The sequence below is a fragment of the Solanum lycopersicum genome, chromosome 9, assembly GCF_036512215.1.
Source record: "Solanum lycopersicum chromosome 9, SLM_r2.1".
Taxonomy (NCBI): Eukaryota; Viridiplantae; Streptophyta; class Magnoliopsida; order Solanales; family Solanaceae; genus Solanum; species Solanum lycopersicum.
Window position 1 is genome coordinate 4,613,935 of NC_090808.1, and position 18,964 is coordinate 4,632,898.

Sequence of the window (18,964 nt, forward strand, 5' to 3'; positions counted from 1 at the left end):
AAATAACAAATAAAGCTATTAAAATTAATAAAAATTGGACGGGTTGGATTATGATCCGTTATCTAACCCGTTTTGACCCCAAAAATTTGGATCAAGTTGGATCTTGACATATTTTTTGTCTTGATCTATTTTGATCCGTCTAAATTGAACCCAACCCACCTAATTGCACCCTAGTTGGGATTGCTTTGATTATCTTATTAGCTCGAGTATTATATGTAGATGCAATATATATATATATTCTGCCACGTGAATTTATTACTCGTTTAGCAAAAGAAAAAAAAGGTACGAACCTATCATGCATTAATAAATGCTATCAATTTTTTTCCCTTTAGAGACTGATAAACAGTTTAAAGATATTTTCATCACAAACAAATTAAATTAGATTTATTGAATATAGATTCGAAATCATAATTCTTTTTGTTTATTAAATTTAAGTAAAATATTTACTAAGTACTTCTTATCTCTTAATAAAAGGTTTGTTTGGATTATAACTAATACTATGTAGTAGATAGTTTGTAAGCCCTTGAATAAATAAGCAATTGCTTTTTGAGTAAAAATAGTTTTGCTACATATAGGAATAAAGTTTATGTACTTAAAACTTGCTTAATTATAAAATATACATTAAGTATATTATAATTATAGTAATTGTGCTTCAATATAAGTGCTAAAACTGCTAATAAATAATTGATGTGTTTAATTAAAAAAAAAGTGATAAGTGATATTTTTGTTAGAATGATTAAAATACACTTCAAATTTTATTTAAAATTTTATAAATTTAAAAGTATCAATATAAAGAAAAAGATGAACGGCAAATAAAATGAAGGGGAAGATATGTTATGAGAAAATTATTATGAAATAGAAGAGGAAAAAGTAGCAAAATACTTGGTCAAATTAAAGTACATAAGCTAAAATTCACAATTATGATGATCAACTTATGATTTTTGAGTAATTTATATAGAAAGAAATATTAAAAATACTTTTAAATTTGACGTGAATAATTTGTTTCATTCTCAAATTGTTGATGATAACTTTAAAAACACCTATTTGTTTGACTGATTGAACTTAAATAAACCCCCGATCCTTCAATAGAAATACACTTTTAAATTCTCATCAAGTTTAGAGGTATTTTCATCATTTCTCTCATTTATTATTAAGAAGTCTCATGCGCCCACAAAAGTTTAAAACCACTTACTATGTCACGTGACATATCAGGGGTATTGAAGCTGTATCTAAATTTTACCAATCAAGTCGATAAGTACTTTTAAAATGAAAAAAAAAGATAAATATACCTCCGAAATATCGTAAATGATATGCAGATTCGCTTCGTCATATATACTTTTGGGACATTGATGCCCTTGCCGTCCAAAAACTAAAACATATACCATTTATACTAACGAACATACACATGTAATAATCTTATCCGCCGATCCGACATTTATTAAATATCAGATCGATGGATAAGATTGCGTCACGTGTCCCTATTCAGTCTTCCGTTAGAGGGAATAACATATATGCTCTAGTTTTAAGACGGCAGGGACATCCATGTCCTAAAAGTACTGATGATATCTGCATACCATTTACGATATTTCGAGATATATTTATTCTTTTCCCTTTTTAAAATTATCAATAATTAGGACATGAAACTAACAATTTATGCCAAATTAAAGGTTCTCTCATTTATATCGATCACAATATTTGAGTCAAATTTATTGAGTTGTATCGAACGTGAAGCTATAAAGCCATATTCCGCTAAATCTCCACCACTCATTTCTAATCTAACGGTCAAGAATTGCCCGGGAAGGGTAAACACCACATTTATTAATCCCTCAAAGTGTGCCGTTTGATGTTCAAACTTTTGTCTCCTAACGTACCCTCAATAAAACCGTTAACGCCGTTAATCATTTTCACAGCCTTTTCATCTCCAACAGCACAAAAACTTAACGATTAATTAACGGCGCCGTCAATTACCCTTTCTCCATATATTCGTTATGTACAAAAAAAATAAATAAAATAATTTACTTTTTTGTGTCATTCAACGGGCAAAGGTTTTCTCAATTTCTCTCACTAGCAACTCTTTAAGATTTTTTTCTTCTTTTTGGGGTTCAAAGGGTTCGATCTTCGATGAATTTTAGCTGATTTTTTGTCATTTTTCTGTTAATTTGAGGTTTGTTTATGTTGAATTCTTGAAATTTCGTGAAAAGTTTGTTTTTTTCTATGAATCTATGACTGATTTATGATCAATTTTAGCTTTGATTTCATCTAATTCTACTTGATTTTGGTTAATTTGAATTGGGTTTTGGTTATTTTTTTGATGGGTGTTGAGTTTTGGGATTGGGTTGTTTTTAATTTGATATGAAGATGGGGTTGTGGGATCTGGGATTGTTTGATTCCAAGTAATTGTATTGTGAAGTTACTTATTGGGATTATAAGGAGTTTTACTTAGTTGGGTATTTGTTTTCTTTGAATTTTTTTTTTTTGGTTTGCTGATTATTGGATTCAATTGGTTATTGTAAAGGTTATGGTAAGAGGAAAATGGATGAAATGAAAGTAGAGGAGTGCTGTACTGAGAATAAGCAATCAGCTGCTGCTTCGAGTTCGTCTGTTTCTGAAAATAGTGGTAGTGTTACTTTAAGGTCACCAGCAGTATCTAGCCCAACCCCTGCGTCACCAACTCACAGGTAAATTTTTTTTCTTACTCTGCTAAATTTGTTTAGCTAGGTAGAGTGGTGTGTGCTGTATGCAATCGTAACCCTACCTTGTGATGAAGGTTCAGCTCAAGTTAAGTATGATAAAATCAAGTATGTAAGGAAAATATATTAGTGAATCAGTTATGCTGAACATAATGGAGATAATTTGTTTAGGTGGGTAACAACTAGAATTGAACCTTGTACAGTTGGGGTCATATTTGGTTTTCAACAATAACAAAATTCATGACTATTTTTAAGTATTTCGGCTGATAGTTTGGGATTTCCAAAATTGTATCTCTGTGCATGTTGTTTCATAATTGTTAATTGTTGTTTTCACGGTTTGATTTAGATCAGTTATGGATAAGATTAGAGTTAACTATGTGTGAGCGAGCAAAGCATAGCTGCTCGCACACTGGATAAAGGAAGATGATTGCGGTAGGTTGTCAATCAATGTATAATAACTAGTTTAAGTGTTTAACTATGATGAATCCTCTGAATAATGAACTTGAATAGAGCTGCTGCATGTAGAGAGTTCATTAGCCCCAACCCTGATGAATTTGTAACGGAGCATAGTTGAACGATGTGAAAAAGAGCAAACTGAGTGGAATCCACTTATGAGATATAAGTAAGTGATTGAACTTTGCCTAACTATCAAGCTTATTAGTAGAAATAGTACTAAAATTGTCCTGGTCAACAATATCCAAAAGTAGCTAAGTGGTTTGCGCTACTATCTCTTGTAACCCAGCCAAAGCAGACAGACAATCACTTGAAGCAAAATTACTCAATGATGGGGATTCTGTGATATCATGTATTTTGTGCTTATTCTAAAGACCTGGATGGAAATTTAAAATTTACACTTTCTGCTTTATTTGTGTGGATTTTGCAGGAGAACCACTGGTCCAATAAGGCGAGCAAAGGGTGGTTGGACTCCTGAGGAGGTGAAAAGAATTCTTTATATTTCTATGAATAATCTCTTCCGCGAGATATCTCAATAGCTTAAAATCCTTAGCTAGGTTATCGCAATTTAAAAATTTTCGACTGTGAATACTACTTGCTGTTACTAGTAAAAGGAGAACACTGGAACAGTTTTATTTTGGCATAATGAGTTGTGAATGTACAATTCTTGATGCTTGTACATTCCTCACTCCCTCAATATCATTGTTATCCTATACCAGTTGGAATTATTTTATAATTTTTTTTTTTTGTTTTAAATAGAAAGTTCAACTTTTGGTTTTGCTCCTTGGAACTACGTATTGATTAGATAAAATCTCCTTTGACGCAGGATGATACTTTGAAACAGGCTGTTTCAGTTTACAGAGGGAAATGTTGGAAGAAAATAGGTATTATCTCTTAGCTAGCTCTTTTCTAACAACAAATAGGACAATATCGTGCTGCAAGTGTTAGCTTCTAAGGAGGCAACTTCGTTCACGTTGACATGTCGAGATGCTTTGAATTGAATAGGTGTCTGATGTGGAAATATTGCTATATGCCTTATTTGATGATGCAATCAATGCACTTGATCAGTGCTTGGTCCTATTCATGAATATATTGCCATATGAGCTTTGCTGGATGTTTGTCTGGGTGCCATAATATTCTTAGTGCATCTTCAATGACATGCCAAGTCAATATATTCATGCATATCATTACTTATATGTTTTGGTTGCTTGGATATAGGCATTTGTTTATGCAATTTGGATAGGGAAAAGGGGTCAAATTCGCCCATGTACTATTTGAAATTCAGAAACTTTGCCCTCCATTAGAATTTTGGTTTAGTTTTACCATGCCATTAGGAAAGTGTCTTATCATTTCCCTTGGTCCTTCATAAAGCTCCAATCTGAAGGTGATTCCAAACCCTAGTCAAAAGTTTAGGGGTAAATCTGGACCTTCTCTTTTGGAAAATTGGATATGCAGTGTGCATCCATTTTATGATGGAGCTCGTTAACGGCGAGGAAAAATACAAGAGGAAACTGCTACGAAGCACCCATTTTCCAAATATTGATGTTCTTTCAACTTAGATTACTAATTGTTGGCTGGAGTTTTATAAAAGTAAATTCCACAGTGGTAGTTTTCAGGCCGGCTTATACACACCTAGAGTCCTAGATTTATCTGGCTACTGCTACCTTCCATCAGCATAGGTATCGGGTTACTCTCTTCACCAAGACAGTTAGATGAGAAGTAATCATATCTAGTGTTTTTTGTCTCTGTTAGGATTTGAATCCTAGTTTCTTGGGTGCTTGGTAGCAGGAAATTATAGCCTTGTATCAAAGGATAGATTTTAACTTTGTCGATCTCTGAAGTCTTTTAACTTTTCTGACCAATTTGTAAGTCGGTCCAAGTGGCTATCATCTTGTATGTGATAGATTCTTATTGAATTCATGGGGTAACACACTTTATCCACTCATATGAAAATGTAAATTTAGCCAAATATTGATTCACTTGCAGCTGAGTTCTTCCCGGATAGATCGGAAGTGCAATGTCTGCATCGCTGGCAGAAGGTCATCAATCCAGAACTTGTTAAAGGACCCTGGACTCGGGAGGTTTGTTTGCTTCCTACTTTTTAGTTTCCCTCTGTGTTGATCTGATAATCTGAATCGTACCTGGACTCTCTGGATGATTCCTGATGCTTTTTGGCTTTTTGTTAACAGGAGGATGATAAGATCATTGAACTGGTTGCTAAGTATGGGCCTATAAAATGGTCTGTCATAGCTAAATCATTGACTGGTCGAATAGGGAAGCAGTGTCGTGAGAGGTAGGATCAGAAATAGTTTAAATATATATATACATATATGTAATTTCACTGTCTTTGCTATGATTCCACTGAATAAGCTCTTGTATTAATGAATTGTTATATGACCAGCTTTGGCTTCTGTTGATTTATTGCCCAACTTAGTAACAGTTAATCTGCTGACAACTTCCCTTCTGTTGTTAGCTGAAAGTGCTTTAGCTTCAGTAGTGCGTGTCTATCCATCTTACTCCCAATACAAGTGCTTTGTGTTCACGAGGCTCTGATTCATAGTGATGTCCTTGTTCTCAAGTTCATTTTTAGCAACTTGTCTTTGTTTGTCTAACAGTTTGTCCGATAATAAAGCCTACTATTTGATTGGTTGTTATGGGTTAATGGTTATTGCTTTTAATTTGATCAGATGGCACAATCATTTGAATCCCAATATCAAAAAAGATGCTTGGACTCTGGAGGAGGAACGGGCGCTTATAGATGCTCATCGGATCCATGGTAACAAGTGGGCTGAAATTGCTAAAGTGCTGCCAGGAAGGTAATAAATTCAACATAAAGATAATGTAAAGAGAAGAATGGCTAGTTTTTTCATTCAGTTGAATAAAGAGAAGAGCTCTGAATGGCTTCCATATTGAAGCCTTCTTATTAAAAATTACCTGATCCCGTAATATGTTAGTAGATTCTTTGACTATGGTTTAGTCCAACATTTCCTAAATATCTTTAACTTCTGAAAAGTGTGGTTTATAGTACACTTCTATATAGCTTGTAATATGTAAAAAATTTGTTTCAAAGATCAATCACTTGATGTGAGAAATCATCCCAAAAGATTACAAGGGTCGACCCTTAAACTCTTGAACCAGTAGTCCTTTTGGGATAGAGGGAGTACAAAAGGTTCGTGAAGATCCTTTTAGGATAGAGGGAGTACAAAAGGTTCCTGAAGATCCCTTTTGGGATAGAGGGAGTACAGAAGGTTCCTGAAGATTATATCGGAAGCTTCTGGTCAATTATTCTTCTTTTCGGCTGAAAACAATGCCACTATCAAAGAGCTAATGAAATAAGCGTATTAAGACAGTGGCTTATGCTTCTAATTGTCCAGTGTGTCTTGTGGCCACCATACTCCAAAGACCTCATCTATAAGTTTATAAAAGCACATGGCTTCATGTAACTATGTCATATCATCAGTCTTTTGCTAAATGATTGTAGAGGGTAGAAGGTAGTTTTAGTTGTTAAGGCTGAGGACCAAGGTCTAAGAACGTAATGTCTTGTTAACTTTACTGCTATATGGGGAATTACTTTTATCTAAGATATGTCTGCCCCAATGATAATACGGGTTGTCTATGTTCAAACGTGTAGAGGAAATATCATTAGCCTTGATTTTGGCTCTTAAGATGGCTAGCTACTGAAGTTAAAGCAAGACTTTTCCGCCATCTAAAAGGTTATCAGTAGTGATGGCAATGGGGTGGGGTGGATGTGGGGTGGTGTAGGTTTAAGGCTATGTGGGGTGGAGCGGGTTTAAGGTTGTGTGGCCTGGGGCGGGTATATGTAATTTTATGTGGGCTCAAACTTAATTTTAACTTTCTACATGTTATAAGAGTGATAGAAAATTATTTATTAAGATAATATCTTTAAAGCTACTAAAATATTCAAAATAATGATTCAATAAGAAATCATACAATTTCTTACATGTTTCCTAGTTGACTTCTAAAAATAAGTTTTAAGTTATTATCCTGTTAAATTAATATAACTTAATGAAAAATGAATTAATTTTTATCTATTTTATTTTTAGTATCAAATTTAACTAGAAAAAGAAAAAATATTTAAAAAAAAAATTATGTGGGTGGGTTCATGCGGGGTGGGTTGAAAATGAAAGCTCACCCCCCGCCCCAATTGCCATCTCTAGTTATCAGTGGATAACCTTTTTCATGGGTTGTCTATGACAGTCTATGTCCCAACGAGTAGAGAAAATAACACTGGTCTTGACTTTGGCTGGCTACTGAAGTTAACTCAAAACTTTGTGCTACTGCAATTATAGCCTATAAAGGAATTTGCTAGTGTTGAATCAATTCATAGTACCCTATGTCTCTTCACTTCAAATCTTGCTCATTCCCGGGCCTAATTTATACAGGACTGATAATGGTATCAAGAATCATTGGAACAGCTCCTTGAAGAAGAAGTTAGATTTTTATGTAGCTACTGGAAATCTTCCACCTGCTACTGGAACAGCTAAAGCTGAAGAGTTGCCAGTTTGGTCAAATAAAACATCAGAAGGAGCTGAAGTAGCTTCATCAGGAACTACAGACACATGTAAAATAGAAAATCGATGGCAGGTGGCAGAAATCAGTGCTTCCAATGGTGGTCCTCAAACTGAGTCCACTGATTCTGAAGTCGTCAGGTTGGAATCTCAATCACCAGAAGAAGATGCTATTCAACACATCAAACCAAGTACTCAATCAGAAAACAGGTATGAAGGATGGAACATGGATAGTGCAGTAGGCCGATTACAAGTTTTTGAAGCACCATTTCCTTGTGAAATCCCTACATGTGGTATGTTATGCTATGAACCACCTAGGTCAGAAAGTTGTATTCCGCTGGATTCAGATCTTCTAAATATCTGCCGGGCACAATGTGAATCTGATGCAAGTCCAAGCCCATCACCGGATGGTTTCTTCACTCCACCTAGTACAAAGGGTCGTAACCTATGTGCACAAACTCCTGAATCTGTACTGAGAATCGCTGCTAGAAGCTTCCCAAACACGCCCTCCATATTAAGGAAAAGAAAGATTCAAGGTGAACTTTCAACGCCAACTAATAAAATGGGGAAGTCAGATGGAGATCTCCGTATGGAAAAACCTATTGATGCGCGTGATGAGATCCAATATGACAGCTCACACAAATCTAGCATGCATAATGGAGTTTCTTCAAGAAATTCTTTCAATGGTGGTCTGTACAACAGTCAAGCATTTAATGCCTCTCCTCCATATCGATTAAGGTCCAAACGGACATCTATCTTTAAGTCTGTGGAGAAGCAGCTTCGGTTTGCAGTCAACAAAGAGAAACATGATACAAGCAATGGGTTCAGTGGTTCTACTGTTAATGAGATATCACATGCAGCCAAAGATTGTTCACAGGATACAGTAAGTCGCATCTTTTCCTTTTTCTTCTCTTTTCTTTTTTTGTCCCTTTGTTTTGGATGAGTTGGGAGCTGGGTGGCTGAGGGTGGAGAAATTAATTGCCATGGCTGTTCCTCTTTCTCTTTACACTGTGGTGTGTAAATATCATGCATTTCCAAATGAAGATTTTTTCCCTCAAAAACATTTTAGTGCCCCTAATTGTCTAAAGAATCTGTCTTCTAGTCAGTTGATTAGGTAAACTTTTAACATCAATATGCATTTCAAGTGTTTGAGAAGAATAAGGAGGGATGTTAATAACTACATGCATAGCATGTTGCCTTTATAAGCTTGTTGTTGTTAGGTTGTATTGATGCCAGTTTTTTCGATGTCTAATGTGATTTCTTCTGTATCTTTCATGGTTTAGTGTTCACCAGATAGAATGCGAGTTAACAGTGTGGTGAATTAATAAAAAGGTAGCTATTCACTCTGAAGGATGATTTTATCATTCTTTCTGGGTCGGTAACTTAGAAAGGGATGGTGTTGGAACAATTTATGGATGGGATTGCCTACAATTGCAGGTAAAAAAGGCAGTTGAAATCAAAGCTTTGTGGGAAAAGCAAAGCGTTCCAAATAACTAAGGAATGGACAACTAGAAATAATTGAAATGCATCTTTTTAACACTTCCTTTTTTTATATATACTGAACACATTTCATTTCCAATTTGATAAGTTCACTTGACAACTAGTTTGGTAAATTATCACATAGAATCATCATCTTGAGATGCTATACGAAAGAAGAAGTCGTGAAAACAATCAAGCTAGAGAGTATTATTAGAGAGTATTATTTACCTGACTTCAATCTTGTAAGTGAATGAGTTATTACTTTTAGCAAATCTTCTTTACATGCACTGGACATTCCCATAGTTTTATTCTGACGTCTGGGGACGTCGCATCCAGATCCTCTATTGCTGCTTCAGCTACTGGCAGCAGTAACAGAGTTTTCCGACTTGTGGTTTCCATGTTTCCTCACATTTTTGTAGACTTGAGCATCTCCGACAAGAAATTCTCAAGTTATTTGTGTAATGCAAAAATATTACTTACTCTTGGATGTGACCTTTTTACAATTGGATCTTTTGGTTGATTAGGATAAGAAGGTGGAGTAAATGCTGAATGCTTGCAATTTCTGATAGTGGCTGCTAAGTCCCATGGGATGGAGGTTCAGAAGCAATCTGCAATGGTCAGAAGAATTTTAGACCCCTCTTGAAACGTCGAAGGACTCAATCTTCCATATACAGTTTTGTTAATTGTTAGGTGTACAAAGATCTCATAGCTTGCATCGGTTATGTCCAGGTTATCGGCTATTGGTTGTTCGTAGATGTTAAAGGCGATTTTTCATTAAAGTTGAGGCATTGTTAAAGCTGCAATTGATTTGTACAGAACAGCTTGAAAGAAGTCTGCAATAGTTCTACATTGAAAATAGTTGCTTAATAAGATTAGTTGTCTGGTATATTTTAGTTCAATACCATTTATGAAGTAAGTATTTGGTAAGATAGCTTACAAGTATTTTTAACTTGTTTACATGTTTCGTAAAAAACTAAATTGCTTATAAGCCAAAATAGGTCAAAAAGGGGCAACTTGGAAAGTCTTTTGGCAGGTCAAAATTGTATTTTTTTTAGAAGTATTTTTTCCAAACACTTATGAAAAAGTACATTTTGATGTGAACTTTTAAGATTTGTTTGGCATATCATTTGAATTTCTTAGTTGTATTTCTTATAAACATCCCAAGATGTGAAAATTATAAAAGTTCACTCTCTCAGTTCTTATTATACAATATTTGTATTGCTCTTCCAATTCATTAATAGGGCTAATAAAAAAATTTGAAAAAATTCGCCTACAAGCCATATTCTAAATTTATTCATGGGTTAACACAGAAAAATTAAGTAAATTGATCAATTCTTGTTAAATGACACTCATAAATGCGCAAAATATGTGTAAAAATAGGGGGACTTCACGTACTTCTCCCCCAATTCACCATGGAGGGTTTCATACAGGTTTTGCAAAAAAGAAGAAGTTGGAAACCCTATCACCCAAATATTTATGGACTATAACATACACGAAAAACTGAGAAAAATCGCCTAATTCTTGTATAATATATCGTCCTAAATGTCCAAAATATGTACAAGAAATGGTGAGACTTCACGTGTGTTGTACTGCACCCCTAAGTCTCCACGGAGGGTTCCATAAAGATTATGCAAAAAAATTATCTGAAAGTCATATCACTATAATATTCATGAGCTAACACATAAAAAATTGAGACAATCGCCTTATTCATGTTAAATGAGTGTAAAAAATGGCAGCTTCACGTACTGCTTTTCACAGCTCCCTACGGAGGGTTCCGTAAAGGTTTAACAAAAAATAGTCAAGAAGTCATATCACCAAAATATTCATGGACTAACACCACATGAAAAATAGAGAAAATCGTTTAATGCCAAAAATATGTGCCAAAAAAAATGGCCATGCTTCACAGAGTACTTCCCTAACTCCCTATTGACGGTTCAGTGAAGTTTTAGTAAGAAAATTTTCTGAAAGTCATATCACCCCAAATATTTATGAGTTAACACACACAAAGCTAAGAAAATTGTCTAATTTTTATAAATAACTCATAAATGCTCAAAATATGTGCAAAAAAGTGAAGTTTCACGTACTGCTGCCGAACTCTATAGGGAGGATTACCTAAAGGTTTTACTCAAATGGCCTCATAAAGTTTTTTTAGAAAAAAACTTTTGGTACTTCGGAAGCCATATACACACGAAAAATTGAGGAATTTAGGCGATTCCTAAAAAATGACATATAAATGTAAAATTATGCTTTAAAACAATGGTGTAAGTACACAAGATGGTTCCCCAACTCATTACAGAGGTCCTCATAAAGTTTTTTACAAACATTTTTGAGTGTTCTAGAGAGCCGGAACCATGTGCTAATACACACGAGGAATTTGAGTAACTTTTTCAAAAAATGGCCGGTATATACAAAAATATGCGTTAAAAAATGGTGTAAGTATACGTGATGGTTCCCCAACTCATTAAGGAGGTCCTCGTTGAGTTTTTTCAGAAATTCTTTTGGGTACTCCGTGGAGCCAGATCCATGGACTAATACACAAGAAAAATTGATAAATTTATGTAGTTCCTAAAATTGGCCTGTAAATGCGAAATATTCGTCAAAAAAATTGAGCATACGTAATAGTTCCCCAACTCATTTTAGAGGTCCTCATCAAATTTTTTTCAGAAAATTTTTTGGGTGCTCCAGCGAGCCAGATCGATGAGCATACATGCAAAAAATCGAGAAATTTGGATAATTCCTAAAAAATGACATGTAAATACAAAATATGCGTTAAAAAATGGCGTGAGTATATATGATGGTTCTAAGCAGGTCCTCATAAAGTTTTTTTAGGAAAAAATTTGGGTGCTCCTAGAAGTCAAATCCATGGGCTAATATAAACGAAAAATCAAGAATTGAGTAATTTCTAAAAACTGGCATGTAACTGCAAAAATATGCATTGAAATGATGTGAGTATATGTGATGGTTCCCCAAATAATTACGAAGGTTTTCATAAAGTTTTTTCAAAATTTTTTTTGGTACTCCTAGATGCATAAGCTAATACACAGAAAAAATGAGGAATTTGGATAATTTTTAAAAAACATGCAAATACAAAAATATGCATAAAAAATAATTCAAGTATACGAGATAGTTCCAACTCATTACGAATATCCTCGTAAAGTTTTTTAGAATTTTTTTTGGGTGCTACAGAGAGCCAAATCCATGGGCTTATACACACAAAAATCATGGATTTTTGGTGATTTGAAATTTTGACTTTTTTTTTGCCCAAATTTTTAATGGACGTTCGTTACGACGTTAACTATGGATCCAGTTGGTCCAGACGGCCAAAACGGTCCATTTTCAAGGTCAAACGATCCTCGAAGCAGGTATAGCCCATTTTACCAATTTTCATGTACTATAGTTCATAGATTTTTGGTGATTCAAAATTTTGACGTCTTTTTAGCCCAAAATTTTCACGGACATCCATTAAAATGTTATCTATGGAGTTAGTTGGCCCTGATGGTCAAAACATACCATTTTGAAGGTCAAACGAGCCTAAGTAGGTAAACACCATATTTTACCGATTTTCGTGTGTTATAGTCCACAATGTTTTTGGTGATCCAGAATTTCGACATCTTTTTACCCATTTTTTTGTGGACGTCCATTAACATGTTAAATATGGAGCCAGTTGATCCTGACGGCCAAAACAACCCATTAAAGGTCAAACAAGCCCCGAAGAAGGTTCATCTTACCGATTTTCATGTGTTATAGTTCATGAAGTTTTGGTGATTCAAAATTCTGACATCTTTTTTGTCCAAATTTATCGTGGACGTCCGTTAAGACATTAGCTATGGAGCTAGTTGTCCCATACGATCAAAACTATCCATTTTCAAGGTCAAACGAGCCCCCAATCAGGTATACCCCATTTTGCCGATTATCATATACTATAATTCATGTATTTTTGGGAATCCAAAATTCTAATGTCTTTTTTACCAAATTATTCATGGACGTCTGTTAAGAAGTTACTTATGGAGCTAAATGGCTTTGACGGCCAAAATAAACCATTTTGAAGGTCAAATAAGCCCTAGAGAAGGTCAACCCCTCATTTTACCAATTTTCATGTGCTATAGTCCACGATCTTGTTTGGTGATCCAGAATCCAGCGTCTTTTTTGCCCATTTTTTTTGGAAATTCGTTAAGACGTTAGCTATGGAGCCAGTTGACCCTGACAACCAAAATCACCTATTTGAAGGTCAAATGAGCCTCGAAGAAGGTCCAATTTTACCATTTTTCGTGTGCTAGTCCATAGATTTTTGGTGATCCGAAATTTTGATGTTATTTTTGCCCAAATTTTTCTTGGACGTCAATTAATATGTTAGTTATGGATCCAGTTGACCCTGACGGTCAAAATGATCCATTTTCAAGATCAAGCGAGCCCTGAAGTAGGTATGCCCTATTTTGCCAATTTTCATGTATAGTCCATGGTTTTTTGATGATTCAGAATTTTAGTGTCCGTTTTGTCCAATTTTTTCATGGACGTTCCTTAAGACGTTATCTATGGATCATGTTGCCCCTGACGGTCAAAACAAATCATTTTGAAAGTCAGACGTGCCCCGTAGCACGTAAACCTCTGATTTTACAAATTTTTATGTGTTATAGTCCACGATCTTTTTTGGTGATTCAAAATTCTGACTTTTTTGTCTAGATCTTTTGTCGACGTCTGTTAAGACGTTCATTATATAGATAGTTGGCCATGATGGCTAAAATAGTTCATTTTGAAGGTCAAACGAGCCCAAAGCACGTAAATCCTCAATTTTACTGATTTTCGTGTGCTATAATCCGTGAATTTTTGGTGATTCGTAATTTCAATGTATTTTCGCCCAAATTTTTTATGGACGTTGTTATGACGTTACCTATGGAGCCATTTTCCATGACAACAAGAATAACTAATTTTCAAGGTCAAACAAGTCCAAAAGCAGGCATACCCACGTTTTATCGATTTTTCGTGAATTATAGTTCATGAATTTTTGGTATTCCAGAAGTCCGTGTTTTTTTTGAATTTTTTTCGTGGACGTCTGTTAAGAAGTTATCTATGGAACAAGTTGGCCTTATGACCAAAACAGACCATTTTAATGGTCAAATGAGCATAATTTTTTTGATTTTTGTATGTTATAGTCCATGATCTTTTTTGGTGATCCAGAATTTCGACGTCTTATTTGCCCAAATATTTTTAAAAGTGTTCCTTAAGACATTATCTATGAAGTTAGTTATCCTAACAGCCAAAACGACTCATTTTGAAGGTCAAACGAACCCCTGAAGTAGGTAAAACTCTATCTTATCGATTTTTGTGTGATATAGTTCATGCATTTTTTGTGATTCGGTATTCTGACGTCTTTTTTGCCTAAATTTTTCGTGGACGCCCTTAAGCCGTTACTATGGAGACAATTGGCCCTAAAGGCAAAAACAATCCATTTTCAAGGTTAAACGAGCCCCGAAGCAAGTATACCAAATTTGCTGATTTTCGCATACTATAATCCATGGAGTTTTGGTGATCCAGAATTTTGACATCTTTTTTGTCCAAAATTTTCATGAACGTCCGTTAAGACGTTATCTATGGAGACAATTGACCTTGACAAACAAAAAGGACCATTTTGAAGGTCAAACGAGCCCCAAAGCAGTTAAACCCCATGAATTTTTGGTGATCTAAATTTCCAACGTGTTTTTTGCCCAAATTTTTCATGACGTCCGTTAAGACTTAGCTATGGATCCAGCCAAAACGACTCATTTTCAAGGTCAAATTTTTGTGTACTATAATTCATGAATTTTTGGTGATTCAGAATTTCGACGTCTTTTTTGCCCAAATTTTTTCTTGGACAACCGTTAAGATTACGGATCTGATTGTCCCTGAAAGCTAAAATGGACCATTTTGAAGGTCAAACGAGCCCTGGAGCAGGTAAACCCCTCATTGTACCATTTTTCGTGTGTTGTACTCCACTATCTTTTTTGGTGATCCAAAATTCTGATGCCTGCCTTATTTTTTTTGGACGTCCTTTAAGATGTTAGGTATGGAGTCTGTTGTCCCTGACGGTCAAAACAACCTATTTTAAAGGTCAAACGAGCCCCCAAGCAGATAAATCTCCAATTTTACTAATTTTCTTGTCTATAGTCCATGGATTTTTGGTGATTCGGAAATTTGACTTCTTTTTTGTTCAAATTTTTTGTTGACATTTGTTAAGACGTTAGCTATGGATCCAGTTGGGCCTGACGGCTAAAACAATCCATTTTCAAGGTCAAACGATCCCTGAAGCAGGTATACCCCATTTTGCAAATTATCATATTTCTAACGTCTTTTCACCCAACTTTTTCATGGACATCTGTTAAGACGTTATCTATGGAGTCTGTTGGACCTGACGACCAAAACAGACTATTGAAGGTCAAACAAGCCCAAAGTAGTAAACCCATCATTTTTAATAATTTTGGTGTGCTATATAGTTCACAATTTTTTTTTATCCAGAATTTCGACGTCTATTTTGTCCAAATATTTTGTGAACGTTCGTTAAGACGTGCTATGGAGCAAGTTGGCTCTGACGACCAAAAATGCCTATTTTGAAGGCCAAACGAGCCCTGAAGCAGGAAACTTCTTCATTTTACCGATTTTCATGTGTTATCGTCTATGAATTTTTTGTGATCCAGAATGTCAATGTCTTTTTCACCTAAATTTTTGTGAACATCTGTATAGACGTAAGCTATGGATCCAGTGTTCCGTGATGAAAAAAATAACTCATTTTAAGTTCTAACGATCTCCGGAGCATGTATAACTTATTTTGCTGATTTCCGTGTATTATGTCCATGGGAGATCCCGACATCTTTTTTGTCCAAATTTTTTATGGACGTCCATTAAGACATTATCTATAGAGCCAATTGGCCCTGACCACCAAAACAGATCATTTTGAAGGTAAAACAAGCCCCGGAGCACGTAAATCTCTCATTTTATTAATTTTCCTGTGCTATAGTGCACGATCGTTTTTGGTGATTCAAAATTTTGACGTCTTTTTGCCCAAATATTTTGTGGACGTCCATTAAGACGTTAGCTATGGATTCATTTAGTCTGGCGGCCAAAACGACCCATTTTGAAGGTCAAACGACCCCCGAAGTAGGTAAACCCCCTATTTTATCGATTTTTGTGTGCTATAGAAACTTTTGAGATTTCTAGGGAGCTAGATCGATAGGCTAATATACCCAAAAAAAATTGAGGAAATTATCTAATTCACAAAAAATAGCATTTAAACGCGAAAATCTGCGTTATAAAATAATGTGGGTATATTTGATGGTTTCCAGACTCATTACGGAGTTCCTAATAAAGTTTTTTGCAATGGAGCTAGATGCATGACTAATACACACGAAAGTCAAGAAATTTGAATAATTCGTAAAAATTGGTATGAAAATAAAAAAAATATGCATTAAAAATTGTGTTAAAATATGTGATGGTTCCCTAACTCATTACGAAGAAACTCAAATTTTATTTTTTTTTAAAAAAAAGTTGTTGCTCCGGGGAGCCATATCCATGAGCTAATATACACGAACAACAAGGAATTTGGATAAGTTCTAAAAAGGGCATTTAAATGCAAATATATTTTTTAAAATTATATGAGTATATGTTATGGTTTCCCAACTTATTATGAAGGTCCTTATAAAAAAAAATTAAAAAAAAAATTGGGTTCTCTTGGAGCCAGGTCTATGCGCTAGTACATACGAAAAAAATGGATAATTCCTAAAAAAAAGACATGTAAATGCAAAAATATGTGTTACAAATGGTGTGAGTTTACGTGATGGTTCTCCAATCCATTACGGAGGGTGCTTTGGGGAGTCAGATCCATGGGACAATTTTTTTTTGAGGAATTTGGATAATTTCTAAAAAAAAATGTCAAGCGTTAAAATGGTGTTAGTATACATGATGGTTCCCTAACTCATTACGAAGGTCCTCATAAAAAAAAATCAAAATTTTTTTTTGGTGTCCAGGGAGCTAGATTCATAAGCTAATACACACGAAAATTTGTGAAATTTGGTAATGTAAATGCGACAATATGTGTTAAAAATTTTGTGAGTATACGTGATGGGATCCCAACTCATTACGGAGGTCTTGATGTAGTTTTTTATAAAAATGTTTGAATGCTCTAGAGAGCCAAATCCAGGGGTAAATATACAAAAAAAAATTAAAATTTTCTGGAAAATTTCTAAATATGATATGTAAAAAGGAATGAATTTACGTGATAGTTCCTCAACTAATTACAGAGGTACTCATAAAAAAAATTAGAAAAAAAATTAGGTGCTCTAGGGAGCCAGATCCGTGGGAATTAGCACATGAAAATCGAGAAATTTGGTTAATTCCTTAAAAATGGCATGTAAATGTGAAGATATGCGTTAAAATGATGTGAATATATGTGATGGTTCTTTAACTCACAATAGAAGTCCACATAAAGTTTTTTTAAAAAAAAATCGGGTAATTCAGGGAGTCAGATCTATTAATACGAAAAATTAAGGAATTTAGGTAATTCCTAAAAAATGGTCTATTTATGCAAAAAAAATTGTGTTAAAAATGGTGTGAGTATATGTGATGATTCCCCAACTCATTACAGATGTCCTCATAAAGCTTGTTAAGAAAAAAAAATTGGTGGTCAAGGGAACAAGGCTCATAGGCTAATACACACAAAAAAAATTGAGGAATTTAGAAATTTCTAAAAATGGTCTGTAAATGGAAAAATATGTGTTAAAAGTGAGAAGTATATATGTTGGTTCCCCAACTTCTTACGGATGTCCTCATAAAGTGTTTTAAAAAAATTGTTGGGTGCTCCAAAAAGTCAAATTCATGGGCTAATACACATGTAAAATAGAAAATTTTGGGTAATTCCAAAAAAATGACCTTTAAGTGCGAAAATATGTGTTAAAAAAATGATGCTAGTGTAAGTGATATTCCCCAAATCATTACGGAAGTCCTCATAAAAAAAAATTCAAAATTTTCTTTAGAACTCTGAGAAGCCAGACCCATGTGCTAATACACACGAAAAAATTGAAGAATTGAGGTAATTCTTTAAAAATGGCTTGTAAATGAGAAATATGCTTTCAGAAAATGGTGTAAGTATACGGTATGGTTTCCCGACTCATTACGGAGGTACTCATAAATAAAATTCAAAAATCATTTTCGAGTGCCCAAAGGAGCTAGATCCCATAGATTAATACACACGAAAAACTAATAAAATCACGTAATTTTTAAAAGTTAGATCGTAATGTGCAAATATACCTTAAAATGGTAAGACTACACCTAATGCTTCCCCAACTTACTATAGAACTACTAGTCAACAATAGTATTATCTAATTAATCTTTATTATAATTCTTTCATGTGGTACGGACAATTTCTTCATGAGAGTATGGGTATTTTATTTTATTTTTGCAAAATTGAAAATGGTGGATCTTTTTCTTTTTTACAAAATACAAATTTAGGGTCCATGTTTCATATATTTAAAAAATATCATCATGATTTGAAATCTCAAATCATTTAAGTTCTTTTAGAAGTAATTGAAATTTGAAGTCTTGATTTCAAATCATGATTCCAAAATCACATGTCAAAACATGAATTTGAAATCATAACTTCATACTACATGTCCAAACGCAAACTTGGAAGCATTTTAAAAAAAAATTAATCAAACAATAGTTGAGGTTCAAAAGTGTCTTTTTATTTGATTACTCAACAACAAATTGTCTTGCCATGTCCCTAAAATGTACTTTTCAAAATAAATTAATTTTAGAAACTTGACCAAACATGTTGATCATTACAACTTA

At 34.3% G+C, this 18,964-nt stretch overlaps 1 protein-coding gene across 2 annotated transcripts; it reads left to right on the forward strand.

The window, feature by feature from the left end:
* Nucleotides 1-1,949: 1,949 nt before the first annotated feature.
* Nucleotides 1,950-10,050, forward strand: LOC101248605 (transcription factor MYB3R-3). Of its 2 annotated transcripts, none has more exons than XM_010327556.4 (9): nt 1,950-2,045; nt 2,516-2,678; nt 3,574-3,625; nt 3,970-4,027; nt 5,130-5,224; nt 5,333-5,436; nt 5,831-5,959; nt 7,547-8,555; nt 9,676-10,050. In XM_010327556.4, the coding sequence occupies exons 2-9, from the start codon at nt 2,533-2,535 to the stop codon at nt 9,691-9,693; spliced, it is 1,611 nt and encodes a 536-aa protein (XP_010325858.1). In that variant the 5' UTR covers nt 1,950-2,045; nt 2,516-2,532; the 3' UTR covers nt 9,694-10,050. The 2 variants fall into 2 exon arrangements, with proteins under 2 accessions (XP_010325858.1, XP_004246407.1); XM_004246359.5 differs by having other exon boundaries at nt 2,008-2,164.
* The last annotated feature ends 8,914 nt before the right edge of the window (nt 10,051-18,964 follow it).

Coding starts and splice junctions, on each gene's coding strand:
- LOC101248605 (XM_010327556.4), top strand. CDS start 2,533: ATGGATGAAATGAAAGTAGAGGAGTGCTGTACTGAGAATAAGCAATCA. Junction 2,679..3,573: donor CCTGCGTCACCAACTCACAG/GTAAATTTTTTT, acceptor TGGATTTTGCAG/GAGAACCACTGGTCCAATAA. Junction 4,028..5,129: donor GAAATGTTGGAAGAAAATAG/GTATTATCTCTT, acceptor ATTCACTTGCAG/CTGAGTTCTTCCCGGATAGA.